Here is an 18126-nt window from a genome sequence, read left to right on the forward strand (position 1 = left end):
TATTGTGCTCCATCAGTGCTAATGCTGAGGGAACATTTTGTTATTTACTACAACATTGCTTAAAACCCACATCAAACAAGGGCCACCATATGGGTTACTTGTTTCCAGGTGGTTTTGTAGAAGTTAAAAATAAGCAAATAGTTTCACGTAAAACGTTCAAGCCTGAAGTTGTGTGTATAGGTTGTTCCCCGCTCTCCCAAGTTCAGCCTCAGGAGGTCGGAGCGCACAGGAGCTGCTCTGTTTACAGTCTGCGAGAACCAAGCAATGCCAGGAAAAAACCCCAAACGCAACCGCACAGGCCGGATATTAGAAATATAGCCATTTGGAGGAAAAGAGATACACAAAGCCCATCCAAAATGACTGCAGCTGATGGCGAGAAACATACCATCGCTATTTTTAGTCTGTTTACACTGTGCAGGGGCAGCGCTGAGCCAGCCTGGCCAGGGCAACAGGCAGAGCCCCAGGGAACACCCCGAGTCCCAGCACCCCCCGCCAGCAAATCTGCCCCCCAGCCCTGGGAAGGTCTGGCAGGTTTTGGGGCTTTGTAAGGTCACCCTCCTGTTTGTTTGGGTCTGTCACATAGCAACAAGGGGGAGAAAATTTTTTTTTTTTTTTTTAAACAAATGTGACTGTGAAGTTATGACTGTCAGCAGCAGAGCCGGCCCCTCAATCTGCTCCCGGTTCACCGACTTGCTTTCAAAGTCGACTCTCCTGTATTTTCTATTAAAAAGCTGCAGTAAAACCAAAACAGAGCATCCCTCTCTTTTGGTCAGAGCATCCCTCCGAGCTGGCAGGTTTTACGGTGCACCACATACGATGCCATGAACCCACAGCTGCTCACCAACACCGTGGGTCCCACCACGGCACGGACACCAGCACCAGGACCAGACCTCCACCACCACATCCCTCCCCGGGGACTGTGCAGAGTGTGGCCGGGCTGAAGGACCAGGCACGGAGCGGGAGGTGGTGTGGAAGGGAGATGGCAGCAGAGCTCACAAGCGCATGCAAGTTTGCAAGTGTGTATGAACTACTCTCTCCTCCTAAGAGTTTACGGCACACTACGTTAACACAGTGGCAAGCCTCTTGCAGGCAGCAGCATCCATTTTATAAATTTCTTCAGGCTCATGAGTTAAGAGAGGCTGCAGCAGTGTACTCACAATTAGCAAGGACGTTTGGTCATCATTTTCCATTAAACAAATCTAATAATAAATGTTCACATAGGCTAAAAGCCCCAAAGAGCTCTGATTTTTCCTTGCAAGAAAGATCATAAAAGATCAGGGAGCAGGCTGGCACTTTTTTGATGGGATTTTTCTTTGAAATTAACTTCATAAAAACACCACACTGATTTGGAAAAGGATGGTTTACAATTTTATGGTATTTCATGCCAGAAGGGACCATTCAAACAGAACTGAAGCTGATGTCTTCCTCTGGGAGCCACCAAAGCACAACTGAGCCACGGACAGCAGCAGCAGAAGCACCCTGGCATGGACAAAAACCAGGTGACAAGTTTGGGACAACGTTTTCAAGAGGGAAAGGTAGACTCATACAGTCAACCCACTGAAAAAATAATAACGAACACAGCTCCTACACAATGCCATGCCTAACGCAGATGTGGCAAGGCGAGAGGCACGCTGCTTTGACTCCTCTCTCCCCTGCACCAGTTAAACCCAGTCTAATTCCACTGCCTGCAACAGGGTTACAGCTCATTTACAGCTGTGTAGATCAGGTGGCCACCAGGTCTCATTTAAGATTCTGTCTAAACCAGAACCCAACAAAATTCCTTCTGAAAAATCCTCGGAAAAGCACAAGTCCAAGTTTCTAAATGAACACAGCGCAGTCCAAACACTGGGTCCCTGCAGCCTCGGGAGCCCAAACCACTCAACTTGGATCTACGGCAGAACAGTCGGCGAAAGGATGAGTCACGACTCCAGCGAGGGCCGTGCAGAGGGAACCCTGCGGCCCCTCCGGACGAGGGAGAACCCGTGAGCCTTGCAGCACCGTCCCCCTCCTGCCCCCCCCCCCCCCAGACAAGCTAATCAGGGGAGTCACAGGGACCTGACAGGTGACAAATAGGATTGTTTACCTGGTGGGAACGGGGACAGAGCGAAGCCAAGGGCAGCGAGCACCAAAGGAAAGGGAGGGGGAGGGACAGGGATGCACAGGGAGGATATCCAGGGAAACACCGGGCCTGTCTTTGGGGGTCACAAAAGACATGGGTTAGGAGGGGAAAAAAAGGATGCACAGGGAAGAAGAAAAATAAATTGGAGGGTGCAGCTGTGTTTGGATAGCGTGTGGGAGCTGCAGCGAGGGAAAATGAGTGTGCTGGGTCGTAAAGCCTAAGGCCGGGAGAGGGGCGAGCGGGGCAGAGGCAGGAGAAGGCGTTTCTGGGGCAGGAGGGCGAAGGGGGGTGCAGCAGAGCTGGGACACGCAGGGCGCCTGTCCCGGTGGGGCAGGGACGCGCAGAGCAGAGTGTTACCGGGGCAGTGGGTTAAACGGTGCGTACAAGGCCCCTGAGCAGCAGAGCCAGCAAGGAGAAGAGGGCAGTGGCATGATGCAGGCTGCGCTGCAGCGAGGAGCGGCAGCAGACAGCGCAGCACGGGGACGTCGCGCGGTGATGGGATGTAGTGGGACAGGAGCTGCTCTGGCAGCAGGGAACTGAGCACAGCTCGGGGAAGGGGCAGAAGCTACAGCGGGTGAGGGGAAAGGCAGTGCCATCACAGCACAGGGGCGGAGGGGTAAGGCGAGGGGCAAAGCAGAGCATCCCCAGGGCAGGAGGCGGCTCTGGGGTGTCAGGGAGGGAGAACGCATGGGGCCCAGGGGGCAGCAAGCACAGCTGCCCCACAGACAGGCCCAGCACGCTGCCCGGGGATGTACCTGGCAGAGCAGAGCGGAGCAGGCTGCCCCGGGGGATTAGCTGAAGTGGGGGACCGCTGTGGGGGACACAGGGGCGAGGAGGGGACGGCCAGTGTGTGGTGAGGGCTGGAGGGTCCCGGGCCTGATCCTGCCTGGCAGCACCCCAGGGCTGGGGGCTGAGGCAGCGGGGCTGGGCAGCACCGGAGGGCTGTGGAGGGAAGGGGCTGGGACGGCCGGGGAGCTGCGAGGGGCTCAGCTGGGGCCAGGAGGGGCCGTGGGCCGCGAAGCTCTGCGGGCCGTGGGGGCCGCAGCCGACGCGCGGGGCCCAGCCGAGGCGCTGAGGGGCCGCGTCCCGCCTCGCTCCCCGTCCCCCCGCCGCTGAGGCCTGCTCTGCCCCCCGCGGCGCGGCCCGGCCCGGCCCGGCTCACCTCGCTGGTGCTGGCCGAGGAGGCGGCGCTGGGGGTCGGCGAGCGCTGCAGCGTGACCAGCGCCATGGCGGCGGCGGCGGCGGCAGGGCCCGGCTACAGCGGCGGCTGCGGGGCGCCGGCCGCCTCCACCGCCCCGGCGGCTGCGCAGCCCGCCCGGCCACCGCGCCGCGGGGAGGGGCGAGGGCGCTGCGGCGGCGGGGGCGGCCCCGGGGCGGGGCGGGGCGGTGCTTCCCCGGGGCCCGCTGGGCTGGCCGCGCCCGGGAACCCCCACGCTGGGCCGGGCCGGGCCGGGCCGGGCTGGGCTGGGCTGGGCTGGGCTGGGCTGAGGCGGCCGCGCCCCCGCCCCGCCCCACCCCACGGGGGGTCCGGCCCCTCCCCACGGGGGTCACGGTCCCCGTCACCCCAAAACGTGTCCGCGGGGTCTGAGCTTCACCCCTAAAGCACCCGAAGGGCTTCGGGGTGCGGCAGCCCGGAGCATCCTTCAAACCGGAGGGAAGAAAGTGCGAGGGGTCGGCGGTGCCAAAAGCAAGAGGCAGACGAGTAATGGGGTAATTAGCGTAAGAAGCTTTGCTGATTGTATGTAAAGCCCTTAATAATTCCGGCCGTCGGGTGGCTGCCTTTCCCCCTCCGTCCCTGCCGCGCTGCAGAGGAGTTGTGCCAAAGCACCCTGGGGTCCCAGGGGGTGGGTGCCCGGGGCTTGGGCACCTTCTGCCCCCGGGATTTCTCCTGGCGGCATCCCCGGAGGATGCGTCAATGAGGCAGCACGCATGGCAGATGGGCCTCCTCCTTCATGGCATCCAGAGCAGCACCCCGAGCTGTGGCTTCGCCGGCTGCCGCCCTCGGGAGCTGGCCAGGTGGCATGGATGGGGTCAGTCGCTCGCCGGCCCTGCTGCTCCTGCCCGGTGTCGGGGTGCAGGACGGCAGCCCCCGCAATGATGCTCGGGGTTGGAAATGTGTGTGAACGGCGCTCCGCTACCAAAAGCGTTAACGGTACCAGGTGCTTAAGCCCCGTGAGCCTGCAGGCTTGACCCTCCCGCACCATCCCCGTTGACCTGTTGGGGTAAAGCATCCTTCTGCACAGGCTGGTGTACGCCTGCCCATGCCTTCCCTCTGCTTTTTGTGGGACCGAATTCCCGTTGCCTGCGGTGGGTCGTGCTGCGTGGCCGAAACCCTGGGCCTGGGACTCCAGAAGCATTTCTGCAACCTGACTGTGCAGGAGATTAGTTCCCATTTCTTTTATCCTCATTACCTCTCATAAAAGCTTTAGGCATAGTAAAATCCCTAACTGTAGCAACTCTGCCCAAGCACCGCCTGTGCTTCCAGGGCTGCCTGTGCTGCTGGTAATGGTACCTGCACCAACGGAAACCTGGCTTTTCAGCCCAGAACCCAGAGGTGTGGGTCCTGTGAAGGGAGAGGCAGCTTAGAAATGAGAAACGAAGCCATTCGACCCCTGAGAGGGGGAAGGTGGGCAACACAGCTCCTGGGGTCTGGCGAGAGGGAGGCAACGCCGTTTCTCTCTTACCATGTGAAAATCAACACCGAAGCATCCAATTTTCCCGGATACCACAGGAATCCGGTGGCTGGGGAGTCCCATTCCCGCGTCCCCATCCTCCGGGACCTGTGGGGGCAGCCAGCAGTCGCCATGGTGACAAGTGTCAATGATGGTGCTTTGCCACGGACCGCGGTGACCCCATTTTCCTTTCAGCGGAACCACTCCGGGGCCGGCTGCCCGCGGCGCGGGGGACTCCACCTCCCCGGGTCCGGAGGACAGACTTTGGCCCCGTTGCCTGGGCTCCCACTGCCCTCGGCGCTTAGACCTTGCACCGCGGGTGGTTTGCTGGGCTGTAAACAAGCCGCTCCGAGAAGTCTCTGAAAACCACGGCATCTGCCCCGAGGACCACGCACTCTGCAGGTAAGCTGGTAAAAACCTGTGTTTCCGTTATTTATTGACCGGCGAGGCAGATACCTCCTTGGCCGCAGGGGCAGATCCCCGCGGCTGCAGGTAAAGGAGGCAGCTCCGGTTCCTGCCGGCCGCGGGTTATAAAACCACAGCAGATGGGAAGCAGCGCGGCTCTCCCGCTGCCTTCGGTGCTTCGCCGTCCCAATGACTCATCCCTCCATCCCAGCGAATGTCAGTCCCGCTGCGGGCTGCCTTTCACAGCAGAGATGCTGCGCTTCGCCTTATCCGAATAAAACTACGGGCTAGAATTTACTCGTGCTGCCCAGAACCAGGTCTGGCGTGCTGCTGGTGTCCATCCCCCTACCCGCACGCTGGCAGCTGAGCATCCAGGGATGTGAGCCAGGCTGAGGCGATCCACACGGTTGTACCCCTGGTCCCTGGCCGCTCTCTGCCCAGACGGTGACCACAGGGCTTTTTCCAGGCTGCAAGGCAGGAAAGCTCCGTCGAGAGGGAAGAGTCAGGGGAGTGAGGGGGGCTGCAGACCCTCTTTGCAGCCAGCGTTTACAAACAGCGGTTCTCCCAGCCGGTGCCGGGAAGGGTTTGGGGTAGTGGCACAGCCACCTTCACCTGCAGGCAGCCCTGAGGAGCCATCCTTGCATTTATCGCACCTGGAAAACAGCCGCTGTTTCCCATTTCTTTTATTTAGCCCATGCCAGGGGCTGAGGAGAATGAGGAGCACCCTGGAGCGGGGCACGGAGGGCTCACGCCATCCCGTGGGAGACGATGTGCGTGGGTGGGTGCACCCATCTCTCCCCGGCTGCTCGCGCCTGGCTTGCTGGCTGCTGGAAGGGAGAGAGAGGAGGGTGCCGATGGCTGTGCCGCTCTCCCCTGCGCTGCCGCAGGGCATGAAGCAACCGCGGCTCTTTCTGCCAGGCAGAGGAGCGCGGCCGCGGGCAGCTGAGCCACAGTTTTACTGCTCGCCAGCGGCTACAGCATGCCCAAGGGTAGAGCCAGGGCTGCTGCCCCTGAGCACAAGGGCTGCGAGCGATGGAGAAACGTTCCCCTGCCACCGTGGCAACCTGCGCCCCGCTCACCCGTGATTTCAGTGCCTGGGCAGTGCAGGCAGGTGTTGGAGAGGACTGGGGAGACTTTACAAGAAATGCACACAAATGCACCAAGAGCAGCTCAGCCCCTTCCCTGCAGCCCAGCTCCACTCCAGCAGCGGAGCCGAGGCCGGGTCGGGTCGGGCAGGCACTGATGCCCTCCCTCCTGGGAAGCCGAGCAGCTCCCCGGCCCCGGCGCTGCCCTTCAAGCGTTTCACCCCTGCAGAGAGCCGGAGCCATGCGCGTGGCCATCATCGGGGCCGGGGTGATCGGCCTCTCCACCGCCCTGTGCATCCACGAGCAGTACCACAGCCTGGTGCCCTCCCTGGAGATGGAGGTCTACGCAGACCGCTACACGCCCCGCACCACCAGCGACGGGGCAGCCGGCTTGTGGCAGCCCTACCTGAGCGACCACGGCAACCTGCAGGAGACGTAAGTGAGGAGGAGGAGGAGGAGAAGGCTGGTGCGGTGTCGTGTCCCCCCCCCGACATGGCCACCGGTGCACGAGGGGCTGAGCTGCCCGGGCACAGCTCCATGGGGCTGGCAGAGCCACCGCTCTCCTGTTTTCATGGCAGGCTCTGGAATAAAGAGACGTTTGATTATCTGCTCGGACACCTGGGCTCACCGGCAGCGAAGGAAATGGGACTGTTCCTCATTTCTGGCTACAACCTGTTTACGCAGCCGGTGCCGGTAAGGAGCAAGTCACAGCCAGGGCTGGGAAGGGCTCCAGCTCGGAGGCTGCCCGGGGGCGGGCAGGGTTGTACTTCTTCCCAGACGATGCTCTGAATGCTTTCCCAATCCTTCCAAGTTTGTCTTGTGACAGTTTGCCCGGGACACGGTGTTTTCTGTGCCCCCGATGCAACGTTGGTATGAACTCCGGGCTGAGCCCTCCGAGGGTGGGAGCTGGCAGAGCCGAGCCGGCCGCGGTGTGCCGCAGCCACCCACCCACCCGTGCTCCTTTTGGGTGGGCTGTGTCCCCCCACGGCTTCTGTCCCACGGTGGCACGGCGATTCCAGTTCATTAATGACCTCGGACCTTTTTCCCTACTGCAGGACCCGTCCTGGAGGAACATTGTCCTGGGATTCAGGAACCTGACGCCAAAAGAGCTTGAGCTCTTCCCCGGTTACAGGTATTTTTCTGTCGGTTTTCTGGAGAGCCACGGATGTGCTTTCCCCCAGGCAGGGAAGGGACGGCCGGACGGTCCCAGACGTCTCCCTTTCGAGGGGCGACGAGGACGAGAAATGCGGGTGCAGAAGTGGCCTTGCTTTGCTACAGCCGCTTCCTTTAAAATAAGGGAAACAAATCAAAACAAAACAAAAAAGCAGCAGCCCAGCATGGAAAGCATTCCGGCTCCTCTCTTACTTCACCAGATGTTGTCAAACTGGGGGAAGAAAATCAGCAGAAGGTGTTTTATGCTGTAGACAGAGGGAAAAAGGGGAAATTGGGGTCCCGGACCTGCAGCGGCCATCGGGAGCATCGGGGCAGGAGGCGGCTGCGCCTGTAAAGCCGCTGCAGGTCCTTACGGCTTCCTCTCCTCGTCTGGTTTCAGCTACGGCTGGTTCAACACGGCGCTGATGCTGGAGTGCAGGAGCTATCTGCCGTGGCTCACCAACAGGTGGGTGCGGAGCCGCCGCGGTGCCGGGGCCGTGCCGGGAGACCTGCCGCTCCCCGAGACCTGCCGCTCCCCCCGATTTCTCTGGGCGGCAGGACCCGGGAGGCAGGTGTGGGTTTTCATCCTGCACGTCAGGTGTTGCTCTGGATCCTTCTCCCACGCCGAGTTGGTGGCTGAGTTTAGGCGGCTCTGATTTTAGGTGACCGCCCCGTGTCCTGCTGCAATTCTGACCTGTTCAGCTTGAAAATGCTGGTGCTGGTGGCTGCCCCGAGACAGCACCCACAGGGGACCTGAGCGTCCTCCCCTGCTCTCCGCAGCCCTCACCCTGTGACCCGCAGCAGCGCAGGGGCGAGGGCACGGCGGGATGAGCCAAAGGAGAGGCGAGGCAGGGATGCATCCCTGGGAAGCGGGGAAAAGGGTCTGGAATTCCTGCTCCTTGCCCCAGCGGGGTAACAGACTCCCCACTTTAATAGTTAGCCCCGGAGTGTATTTTTGCATGATAAAAATGAAAGCAATGAGATACACAGAGCTGCATCTGAGCGCTTTCTGGCTTTTAGCTATGGGAGTATTTGGTTTGGTTCTTGTCGTTTGTAGCGTGGCGCGGGTGCCCTGCCCACCACAGAAAGCCCGGGCTCTGGCGCAGGGCGTAGCAGGACGGGTCACCCTCGGTAGCTCTGGGTCGTTAGGGAAATGAGCTAATGACTGGAGACCATTAGGAATCACCAAGAGGGGTGTTTATTAGAAGGAGCAACAAGCCGTACCTACTCAGGGTATCAATTACAGGTGCTAATTTGAATGGTACATTTGCTTTTTATTTGCTGGTAACAAATGGACTTGTTCTTCCCAGGTTAACGCAGAGGGGAGTGAAGTTTTTCCATAAGAAGGTTGAATCTTTCCAGGAGGTGAGTGGAGACGTCGAGCCGGGGCAGAGCGGGCACAGGCTGCTCCGGGGGGGTCCCTTGGCCCGAGCGATGGGCCAGGGGACAGCGGCAAGACTACGCCAAGATCCGGAAAACAAATTCTACCGGGAAAGATAAAGGCACTTGGGCATCAAGAGACGGCTGAGAGGGGACGGGGTAGCACATTTAGCCAGCGCTGAGCGAAGATGCAGCCAAGCACGGGCGCTACGCTTGCCCTTAAACTGCAAACGTTCTTCTTGCCTGCACACATGGGGTGTCGGCGGGAGCCGTGCCGGGGAAGCTATGCCCTGGATCCGGCCCTTCTGCTGGATTCTTCACCGGGCTGTTAGACCGAGTGCGTGGCTTGGCTTCCGTGCAGGAATCTTGTGCCCCCATGGGCAGCATCGCTGTGCGCGCTGCTCACCGCGCCGTGTCTGTCTCTCATTAGATGTTTGCCCAGGGCGCGGATGTTGTAATAAACTGCACTGGGGTGCGCGCGGGGGAGCTGCAGCCCGACCCGGAGCTACAGCCCGGCCGTGGACAGGTCATAAAGGTGAGGCGGGTGCGTGGCTTGTGTCCCCCATCTTTTTGCTGGAGGAGCCGTTCGATAGCCACCTTATGAGATGTGGTCCCTGGGGCAAGTCGCGGGCTCGTGTCCCAGACCCACACCGGGGTCAGGTCCTGATTCCCAGCAAACGCTGGTGATGTAAAACCCTCGCGTGCGTGGAGGCCAGAGCAGAAAACCTGGATCCCGTTCCTGGTTCAGCCGTGGGGACACCCCGGGTCTCCAGCCCGTTTCTTCATCGGGTGAAGGTAGGGGGAGGCCAGAGGCATAACGCCAATGATAAAAAGACATAAAATCCTTGGGAGAAGAGGATGATTATTTGGGGAAACACAGACTCAGCCCAGGTAGGAAGCTCCTCCGCCTGCCCGCCTGCCCTCCCATCTCCCTGTCTTCCCAGGGCAGCGCAGGGCAGCGCCGCGGTGTACGTAGAGCCTGAGCAGAAGGGAGTGCACCTTGTCCAGACCCCACGTCCCTCCCGCTGCCCCCCCCGAGCCGAGCACCCCACTCTCCAGCAATACCTGACCCTCTCCCCTTTGTCTCCCAGGTCCTGGCCCCATGGGTGAAGCATTTCATCATCACTCACGACATCGAGTCTGGTATCTACAACTCGCCGTACGTCATACCGGGGTAGGTGGCTCTGCTGTCTGCGCCCCTAAGGCACCGGCTCGGACGCGGGTCCCTGCTGACGTCTGCCCTGCAGCACCCCCCTTGCAGCAGCCTGGGCCTGGGCTGGTCCTGGCGTGGTGATGGTTTTATTTGCCGTGTGGGAGGAGAGCAGAAGGACGTGGGCAGGCAAAGCCAGGGAGCTCCCACGGCCGGCGCAGAGAGCACAGAGACCCCGGCTCGGCGCTCAGATGCGAGGGGGGTCCGGGCTGGTCCTGGGTTCTCAGATCAGGCAGCGCCGTGGGGCTTCAGTGGCCCTGGTCCTGTCCTTTTCCAAGGAGCAAATACCACCAAAGCAAAATGCCGGTCCTGACCAGGTCCTCAAAAGAGTCAAACATTGACAGTGGGGCAAGCATTTTGGGAGAGATCTTTTGTTTTCACCTCTCTACCCAGTTTTTTTGTCACTGGAGCTGTACAGCAGCTCATCACGGGGAAAGACTCTTCTGATTCATGCTCCCGTTAGAACCAGTGGCAGGAATCCTTTTTACTTTAACACAAGCCTACCCTAAAAAGCTCAGCCTTTCCGCACTGTTACCCTGCGCTGTGCCTGTGGCTGTTGGTGAGACACCTGAGAGCATCCCGTCGGGTTTAGCACCCAGGCAGGGCTCCCTGCCACCTCCCTGCAGGAACCGAGGAGACTCCCAGGGGAAAAACCTTATTTCTGTGTCCCCATAGGGGTGAGAAGGGCTGAAACAGGATCCTGGCCTGGAAAGCACCATGTCCCGAGCTCAGCGAGCAGCGGTGGCCGTGCCCGGGCAGAGACCACCTTCCAGCACTTATCTTGCACTTTCCACTTGCTTCCCACCAGCAGCTTTCGGAAGGGAGTTGGGATCTATTTGAGACAGCAACGTATGCGTGTACCCAGGGAGCTACAGCGCAGGATAAATAAATACATGTCTGCTGTTCATCCCGCCTCTGTTTCCTCCTGAGAGCAGCCACCTACCCCGCTTTGGCGACGGAGAGGGGGTTTAAGCTGTAACTCGAATGCCGCATTTCTGGCACTTCCTGTCGTGTTAATGTTTCAGGACTGGGCAATACGCCATTATGTAAATAGGAACTTTGAATGCTTGCAGCACCCATGCAAAGTAGTACGGGCGATTTCTGATCACAGGCCCAGGTACATATGAATTCCTCTCCCTGTGCTTATTTTAGCTTGAGCTGCCACGGCCGGCACCGAGCTGGCTCCCAAAGCAAGCAGCCGGGTCCGGCACTCGGGCTCGGAGGATGTCTCTTCCATGCTCAGCCCCGGGGGCTCCCCTCCTGCACCCCCCGGCATCCAGCCCTTTCGTCTCTGTGCTTCCCAGGGCTCACGCGAGGTTTTAGAGGGGCCCGGCAGTACAGATGCCCCCAGCTCCCCCCAGCCTTAACCTTGTCCTCTGTTAATCTGCAGGAGCTGTGGGGCGGCGGCAGCAGCAATCTGTTTGTGTTCCCCACTGCAGGCATCCCCGTCCTCCCACCTCTCTTCCCCAGCCAGGCAGGAGCAGACCTGTCCGACAGAAGATGAAATTAGCTGTTTGGTTTGCCCGGGCAAGGGCCTTCGGGGTGCTGATAGCGTTTAGCGAGCGGCTTGCTGAGGAGCAGACGTGCAGGCACAGCTCTCCTCCCTGCCTGGCGCGAGGGTTTCTCCGGCAGGAATACGTTGCAGGTTCAGGGTGCAGCAGGATCCGTAAATCACACGCACGCGCGGTGTCCGGCAAGGGACGGCTGGGGACGCTCGCTGCCATTTATTTCCTTTGGCTTTTGGTGCAGGAGTGAGTTCACGGTCTTGGGAGGAATCTATCAGCATGGCAACTGGAACGAGGAAAACAGCGCCCAGGATCACAAAACCATCTGGGAGAACTGCTGCAGGCTGCTCCCCGCTCTGCAGGTGGGTGACCCCAACCCACCGCCGGGAGGTTTTGGGGGGGACATGGAGAGCCCGGGCGCAGCTGAGGCCGCCGAGGACAAACCGCAAAATCCGAACCTTTATATGAGGAACACGCGGCGCTTCCCTTCAGCAGCCGGGCGAGCCGGAGGGGTTTCTGCAGAGCGGCCGTTGCTTGTGCAGGGTCAGCCACACAAACGCGGCGGGGGCGAGGGGTGAAGTGTGCGCACGGAGTAACCCCGGGCTTGGCGTGCCCCACAGCAGCACATAGCTCTGGGCGAGGGGGTAAAACACAGCGGGGTGGCACGGCTGGGTGTTTGTGCGTGCCTGGCGGCGTTTGCTCCTCGGGCTCTGTACGCCTGCCTGATCGGCAGGCAGGGGCTGGGGCTGGAATTGCTTTTGAGACAAGGTTTGTAGGAAAAAGGGATTACTCATACAGCTGGTTAAAAAAAGCTCTGGGAGGCGCCGACCCTTTGCTCGTGGTGTGTCCCCATCCTGCGCTGCTGCGTTAGAGGAAGGCTGGCGTGTGGCGAGGCCGGTTTGCACCCGCTCCTGACGCCGCCGTCGTGCCCTGGGTGAGCAGGAAAGGCAGCGTGGGGCTTCGGCTCTGCTGCAGGCTGCCGACGTGCGGGCTGCAATGTGAAATTGTTCTACCCAGTCGGCCCTTGCAGCATCCCAGGGGCCGGTGTGGCAGCGGGAATGGGGGAGGTTCCGTCCCCCCTCATCTCACAGCTCCCTTAGCGCCGTTTTGGGGGTGACATTTGGCCGCTGCAATGAATTCGGAGGAATGCTGTGCAGGTGCCGACGTGCTTTTGCTTTCAGAATGCGAAGATCGTGGAGGAGTGGAGCGGCTTGAGACCAGCGCGCCCCTGGGTTCGCCTGGAGCGGGAGACCGTCCGCCACGGGCAGTTCCAGGCAGAGGTACGGCGCGCCGCCCCCGGATGCCGAGCGCCATTAACCACCGCAATAATTGTGCATCCGTCACGCTGACCTTGGCAGTGCAGCACCAACGTCCAGCTAACGCTGGTGCTCTTCAGCCCGAAGCCACGGGTGATGTCCTCGCTCCATCACCCCTCTAAAAACGTGTCAATCCTTGAGCCAGTTTCAGGCCGGTGTCAGAGATAAGCGCCAAAGATATCAAGTTTTGATGGATTTTATGGGGAGAGTGGGCAAGGAGTGCTCCTGCCGAAGGAAAACCTGCAGCTGGAGCTTAGTCCTTAACAGACACCAAAAAATCATTTGGGAGAAATAACTCTGGCCCGAGCTCTGCTGCTCCCAGACCCACACAAGGCACGTGCAAACCGTGTCTCGGTGTCGGCATTTAAAGTAGTGTGGGTTTCTGCTGGGAGCACTTGTGCAAATGAACTTCTTGTCTTCCTTTAATAAACCCCGATACGCAGTTTTTAATGAAACTTGCTCAGGGCCTCCGGCACCAACACCAGGTGGTTGGTGCAAAAGATCGCGCTTCTCGAGAATTCTTCCAGTTCGAAACTGAGCAGCAGCACGAAATGAACCGTGGCGAAGGCACAGGGGGACACCCGTGGGGCTGGACCTGCCGTGGGGCTCTGAAAATTTCAGCTGCCTCTGTGTAGGTAAAGCTGGGTGCCTAGTGTAAAACTTCCCCAGGGCGACGGCTCTTTAAATTGCCTCGCACTGCTCATACATCTTTTAAGAGAAAGGAAACCAGGGATGGCACGAGTTTCAGCGTGCCGTCTGTTCTCGGACCCTCAGCACAGCACCTTTTCACGTAGGACCACACCACTCCTTAGCGCTGTCGCCTCGATGCCCGTCAGCAGACCTGCAGAGGGAATCCTTGATTCAGTTGCGTGCATATGTCTCTGTACAGCTTGGTAGAAGAGATTAAAGCTCCAAAGGGGATGGCGACTGCAAAATGTAATTAATTGTAATGAAAATATATTCAGTTCTTAGCAGGAGAGTCTTGGACAGAAAACGGTGTATTAAGGCAAAGCCCAGAGCACAGTTCAAGGCGATGCCGTATTTGAATTAATTTATGGATGGCTCTGTTCCTTTATCGGCACACCGCATCTGCGCTGCCTTGGCACAGGAGAGGGGTTGCTGTTGATCCCAGCGACGAGTCAGGCTCCCACCGGAGCAAAGTAATTTACCTGGGCAGGAACAAACCCTAGGTAGGACGTAACACGTTGTGCTCCGAGGACCATGGCTACGACCCTGCTGCTGTGTGTCAAGGTGGCTGGGGCAGAGGATGCTCCGGGGCCCCGATGCTGAACCACGCGGAGCTTCTCCTGCCTCTCCAGCGGCTTTTGGAGGGAGGGAAAGAGCAGCGGGTCGCTGAGCTGTGCACCCGGAGCTGCCAGATCGAAGGGTCAGCCTAAAGACACTCAGGACATTCCCAGCCGCTGTCGGTGGCTCCTCGCTGCCCTTGGTCCCAGCGGGCTCCAGCACAGCTTTCCCAGCACTGATCCCTTCTCTCCTCCCCCAGGTGATACACAACTACGGCCACGGCGGGTTCGGGATCACCATCCACTGGGGCTGTGCCATGGCAGCAGCCAGGCTCTTCGGGAGCATCCTCCAGGAGAAGAAGCTGGCCAGCCTGCCGCAGCCCCGCCTGTGAGTTGCCCGCTCACCCAGGATTATCGTGACAGCAGTAGCTTAGAAATCACAGCAGAACGATGCGAATAACACAGTGCTACACGTGGGCCGTTCAATCCTCCCGCCAGCTCTGACGCCGGTTCCTAGCGTCTCGTTTTCAGGTCGCTGCCAGTTCTGCCGCTGCCATTTGCCAGACGGCTGAGTTCCCTCCGCCCCGGCCTTGCACAACCTGCCCCCAGCGCGTGCTTTCAAATATGGACTAATTGTCTGTGGCAAAGCACGCTTCTGTCCCAGGGATCAGTCTGCGAAGGGCAGGCGAGGCTCAGCTGAAACCTTGACAGTCCTGCAGTTTGTCTGCGTGATGGGACAGGATCTGAAACGGAGCCGGTGCCACCTGAGGTCTTCACCGACTGCTCCGACACCCAGCACATAATTAGATTTGCAAGCTTCCCCCAGGAGGCAAAAGCTCCTTAGTAGGAAGAAGCTCTGAAGCTCCCAGGGAAGTAACGACGGCTCTAAAAGCACGTGCTTCGGTTACAATAGCTTTTCTTACGTTTGTGCCAGGACAAAGCATGGGTCTCCAGCACCTGGTTAGTGTATCTGGCAATAGACAGCAGCAGTTGCCTAAAATGGGCTTTCCAAATGATGTTTTTAGCAACAAAAGCAACATGTTCCAGCCCTGTGTACTTGCCAGACTCTATATATAGCAGGGAGCATACGCAAAATAGCTGTTCTCGTCCCTAAAACTCCCACGGGCCCTTCGGTTTCTCATTTCCTCCAGCCGTGTGCAGCAGCTGGGAGAGAGGAGCTGGCTCGGGGCGGGCTGTGCCTCCCGAAGGAGCTCCCAGGAGGGTGTGACTTTTCGGGGGTGTTCAGTGCCGCGGCCGGGGACCCAAGGCACTCTTCTGAAGATACAGTTTGGCCGTTTTTTCCACGCCGTGTGGCTTTCCTGCTCTAAAAGCCATCACAGACAAGGTACTTGAGAAACATTAGCCTCAAATCCGAAGGCCGGCGGTTGTCCCGAGCCCAGCGCACAGTGCCTGGCTCGCTCCCCTCCCCAGATAAACCAACTGTTTCTTACTCATCTGTGATGCAGCTTCTCTGACTTCATGTGCCAGAAATACCTCATCAACCCGGTTTGTGCTGCACCAGGCAGCTGCACCTAGTGACCGAGAGACGCTGCAGTGAAGCTGGGTGCGTTTTACCTCCTGGGTGCCTGGATTTAAAGCAGTCCCATGAAAAGTGCACGTTTCTTGGCCGCAGCCTCGCACCAGATTTGCTCCCCGTCAAAGGACCCGTCTCCTGACACGCTGCTTCCATTTCACCAAGGAAAAGAGAAATTTGTGAAGGTTTTGCGGGCAGCGATGGGCGCTCGGTGCTGCTGGAGATGGTCCATGCACACGAGGTCTGCTGCCCTGTGGGCGCAGGTGAGACTGGTCTCATTTTCAGCAGCGCTATGGAGGTGACCGTGCCAGCACCGCCATGGCCCTGGGAGACCTTCCAGCAACCTCCTTTTCCACTGAACACTGTGTGGCCGCTGTGCACCTCTCCAGCTTACACGCCCCGGGCAGTCAGAAAGCTCTGACGAGCTTTGCTGAGTGCGTCTGCTAATTGTCTGCCCTTTTACAAAGCAGCAATGGTTACTCTCACTGTTAAGGGCCAGAATTTCTCAGCAGCTCCTGGCCCATCTCCTTCCCTTTTGTAAAGGTGCGGGACGGATGCGTTTGCCTCTGCTATGACACCCGCAGCGCTGGCAAAGTGACATCGCAGGGGAATTCTCGAGTCCAAGGCAAGAACTCGCTGTCGAAGGCACCAACAAGAGCAGGCGCTGAAGTTCCTCTGACTGCGATTTTGCCCTAACACTGGTGTTCCTCGCATCCTTGCGAAGTATAAACCACCTTGGGATAGCGGCGGTCATTTGTGCTTTCTGGTTGTCCTCGACTGCGGAACAGTCGCTTAGGCAAGCGCTGTCCTGCTGCCACCGCGGCAGAGCTGACAGGAAACTCCGTTCGCTGCTGCGGAGCTGCAGCACAGGCACGGCAGTGTCCGTCCTCGAAGGGAGCGAGCGTGGGCGTGCGATAAAGAGCCCGCTGTGGTCTGGTAGCCAGGGCACCGCTGCAGTCTGCTTAAAAAAACAAAGGGAGGCACAGGAAAATTAGGAGCCACTGTCACGTCCAGTCCGTCTGTCAAAAGGGTTTCCCGCTTCACCTGGCAGCTCACCTGATACGTTGCAGTCCAAAGGGGTATAATCAAGAAAATGATAGAAAAAAGAAAACAGTGGCTGGAAAAAATTTACCATTGATAAATGCTAAACCTACCGGTCTGTGATACTGCTTCAGCAGAAGCCATTCAGTGAAATAGCATCCACACGATTTCACTTATTCCAAAAATGAGATATTAAGGACCATGCTCTCCTCCCATCTGCACGGCTCTAAATCCAACCGCACTTACCCGATCTCAGAAGAGCTACGCTGGATTAGCAGGGGTGTAGCAAATCACTGTGTGGCTTGCTATAAGCAGTTGATTCTTCTGTTCTTCTGATCTTAGAGCACACGGGAGTAGCTGTCCCGTGATCTTACACGGCCTCTCAGAAAACAAACAGAAACCATGAGAAGTGCAATTTTATTTGCTATTTAATTTTGCTTATTTTCTAAAAGGCCACGATTTAATATGTGAGCACAATAAAGGTAATATTCAAGTATCTCATGCGTGACGCTTTCTCTTCTTAATGATGGACAGGGCCTCAAATGCCAATTCCCTAGAAACGGACCCGGTAGATCATCTTTCCATGTCTCCCCACACATTTTTCCTGAACGCTTCATCCTGCAGGAGGAAGAGCCGTCATTTCAGATTCCGAGTAGACAAATGAACCTGAAACACCGTCGTGTGAAATGACGTGGTGGCCTGCGTGTCGTTGCTAGTAGCCCCCAGCCCGTGAAGGACTCACAGAAATGGTTGGGACACTCACGCAGCTCAGCTCATCGCTCTGTTTTGAGACCGGAGCGGCAGGAGAGGTATTTTACACTGTCGGAACTCTGTGGGACAGAAGAGTCACGAGGCTGGAGTTCACTTTTGTGGCATGGGAAAGGTAAGGGGCTCGGCGGGATGTCCGGACAGCTGCTGCACGTGCTTTCTCGACAAGCACAAAGCGCCATCTCCAGCGGCCGGCATCAGCACATTTTACGAACTCACAGTCCTCAACAACGATTGCCTGTGACAGAGAACAAAGCTGGAAATACATCAAGTATCAGTAAAGTTATCCTCTGTAAGCAAACAGCAACTCTGGCATTTTGGAAAACAGAATGAGCTTTAGAAATGCCCGAGGATGCCAAAAAGTTCAGAGAAAACAGAGACTGAATATTCTCCCAAGTATTGCTTCCGCAGTACAAACCCTTCCGTAGTTACCAACTGTTTCCGTCCCCAGAAATCAGACCCTTCATCCCAGTGGACTGTCAACGGCTGCACAAGCTGCGAGAAGGAAGGTTGATGCACGCAGGGATGAGAACACACTGCGTTAGCATGCAAAGTATTTGCAGATCATTTGTCATTTTGACTCGGACATGAACAACTACTGGACAGCAAAATAAGAATATCATTAGAGGGGAGAGGAATACAGTCAGGGTTATGCACTTAATTACATTTTATAAAAACAAGGTAGGTAAAAGGGA

At 58.1% G+C, this 18126-nt stretch overlaps 2 protein-coding genes across 3 annotated transcripts in view; one reads left to right on the forward strand and one right to left on the reverse strand.

The window, feature by feature from the left end:
- SSH1 (slingshot protein phosphatase 1) overlaps positions 1–3451 on the reverse strand; it is a 39628-nt gene extending 36177 nt beyond the window's left edge. The window contains exon 1 of the mRNA XM_054844800.1: positions 3282–3451. Coding sequence (XP_054700775.1) covers positions 3282–3347 — 66 coding nt within the window. The 5' untranslated portion in view covers positions 3348–3451. The remainder of the gene's footprint in view (positions 1–3281) is intronic.
- A 1552-nt stretch (positions 3452–5003) lies between these two features.
- Positions 5004–17159, forward strand: DAO (D-amino acid oxidase). Of its 2 annotated transcripts, XM_054843872.1 has the most exons (11): positions 5010–5193; positions 6511–6716; positions 6860–6974; positions 7337–7413; positions 7834–7899; positions 8744–8798; positions 9244–9348; positions 9905–9987; positions 11773–11890; positions 12710–12808; positions 14349–17159. In XM_054843872.1, the coding sequence occupies exons 2-11, from the start codon at positions 6523–6525 to the stop codon at positions 14478–14480; spliced, it is 1044 nt and encodes a 347-aa protein (XP_054699847.1). In that variant the 5' UTR covers positions 5010–5193; positions 6511–6522; the 3' UTR covers positions 14481–17159. The 2 variants fall into 2 exon arrangements, with proteins under 2 accessions (XP_054699848.1, XP_054699847.1); XM_054843873.1 differs by lacking the exon at positions 9244–9348 and having other exon boundaries at positions 5004–5193.
- The last annotated feature ends 967 nt before the right edge of the window (positions 17160–18126 follow it).

This window comes from Grus americana, chromosome 16 (genome assembly GCF_028858705.1).
Source record: "Grus americana isolate bGruAme1 chromosome 16, bGruAme1.mat, whole genome shotgun sequence".
Classification (NCBI taxonomy): domain Eukaryota; kingdom Metazoa; phylum Chordata; class Aves; order Gruiformes; family Gruidae; genus Grus; species Grus americana.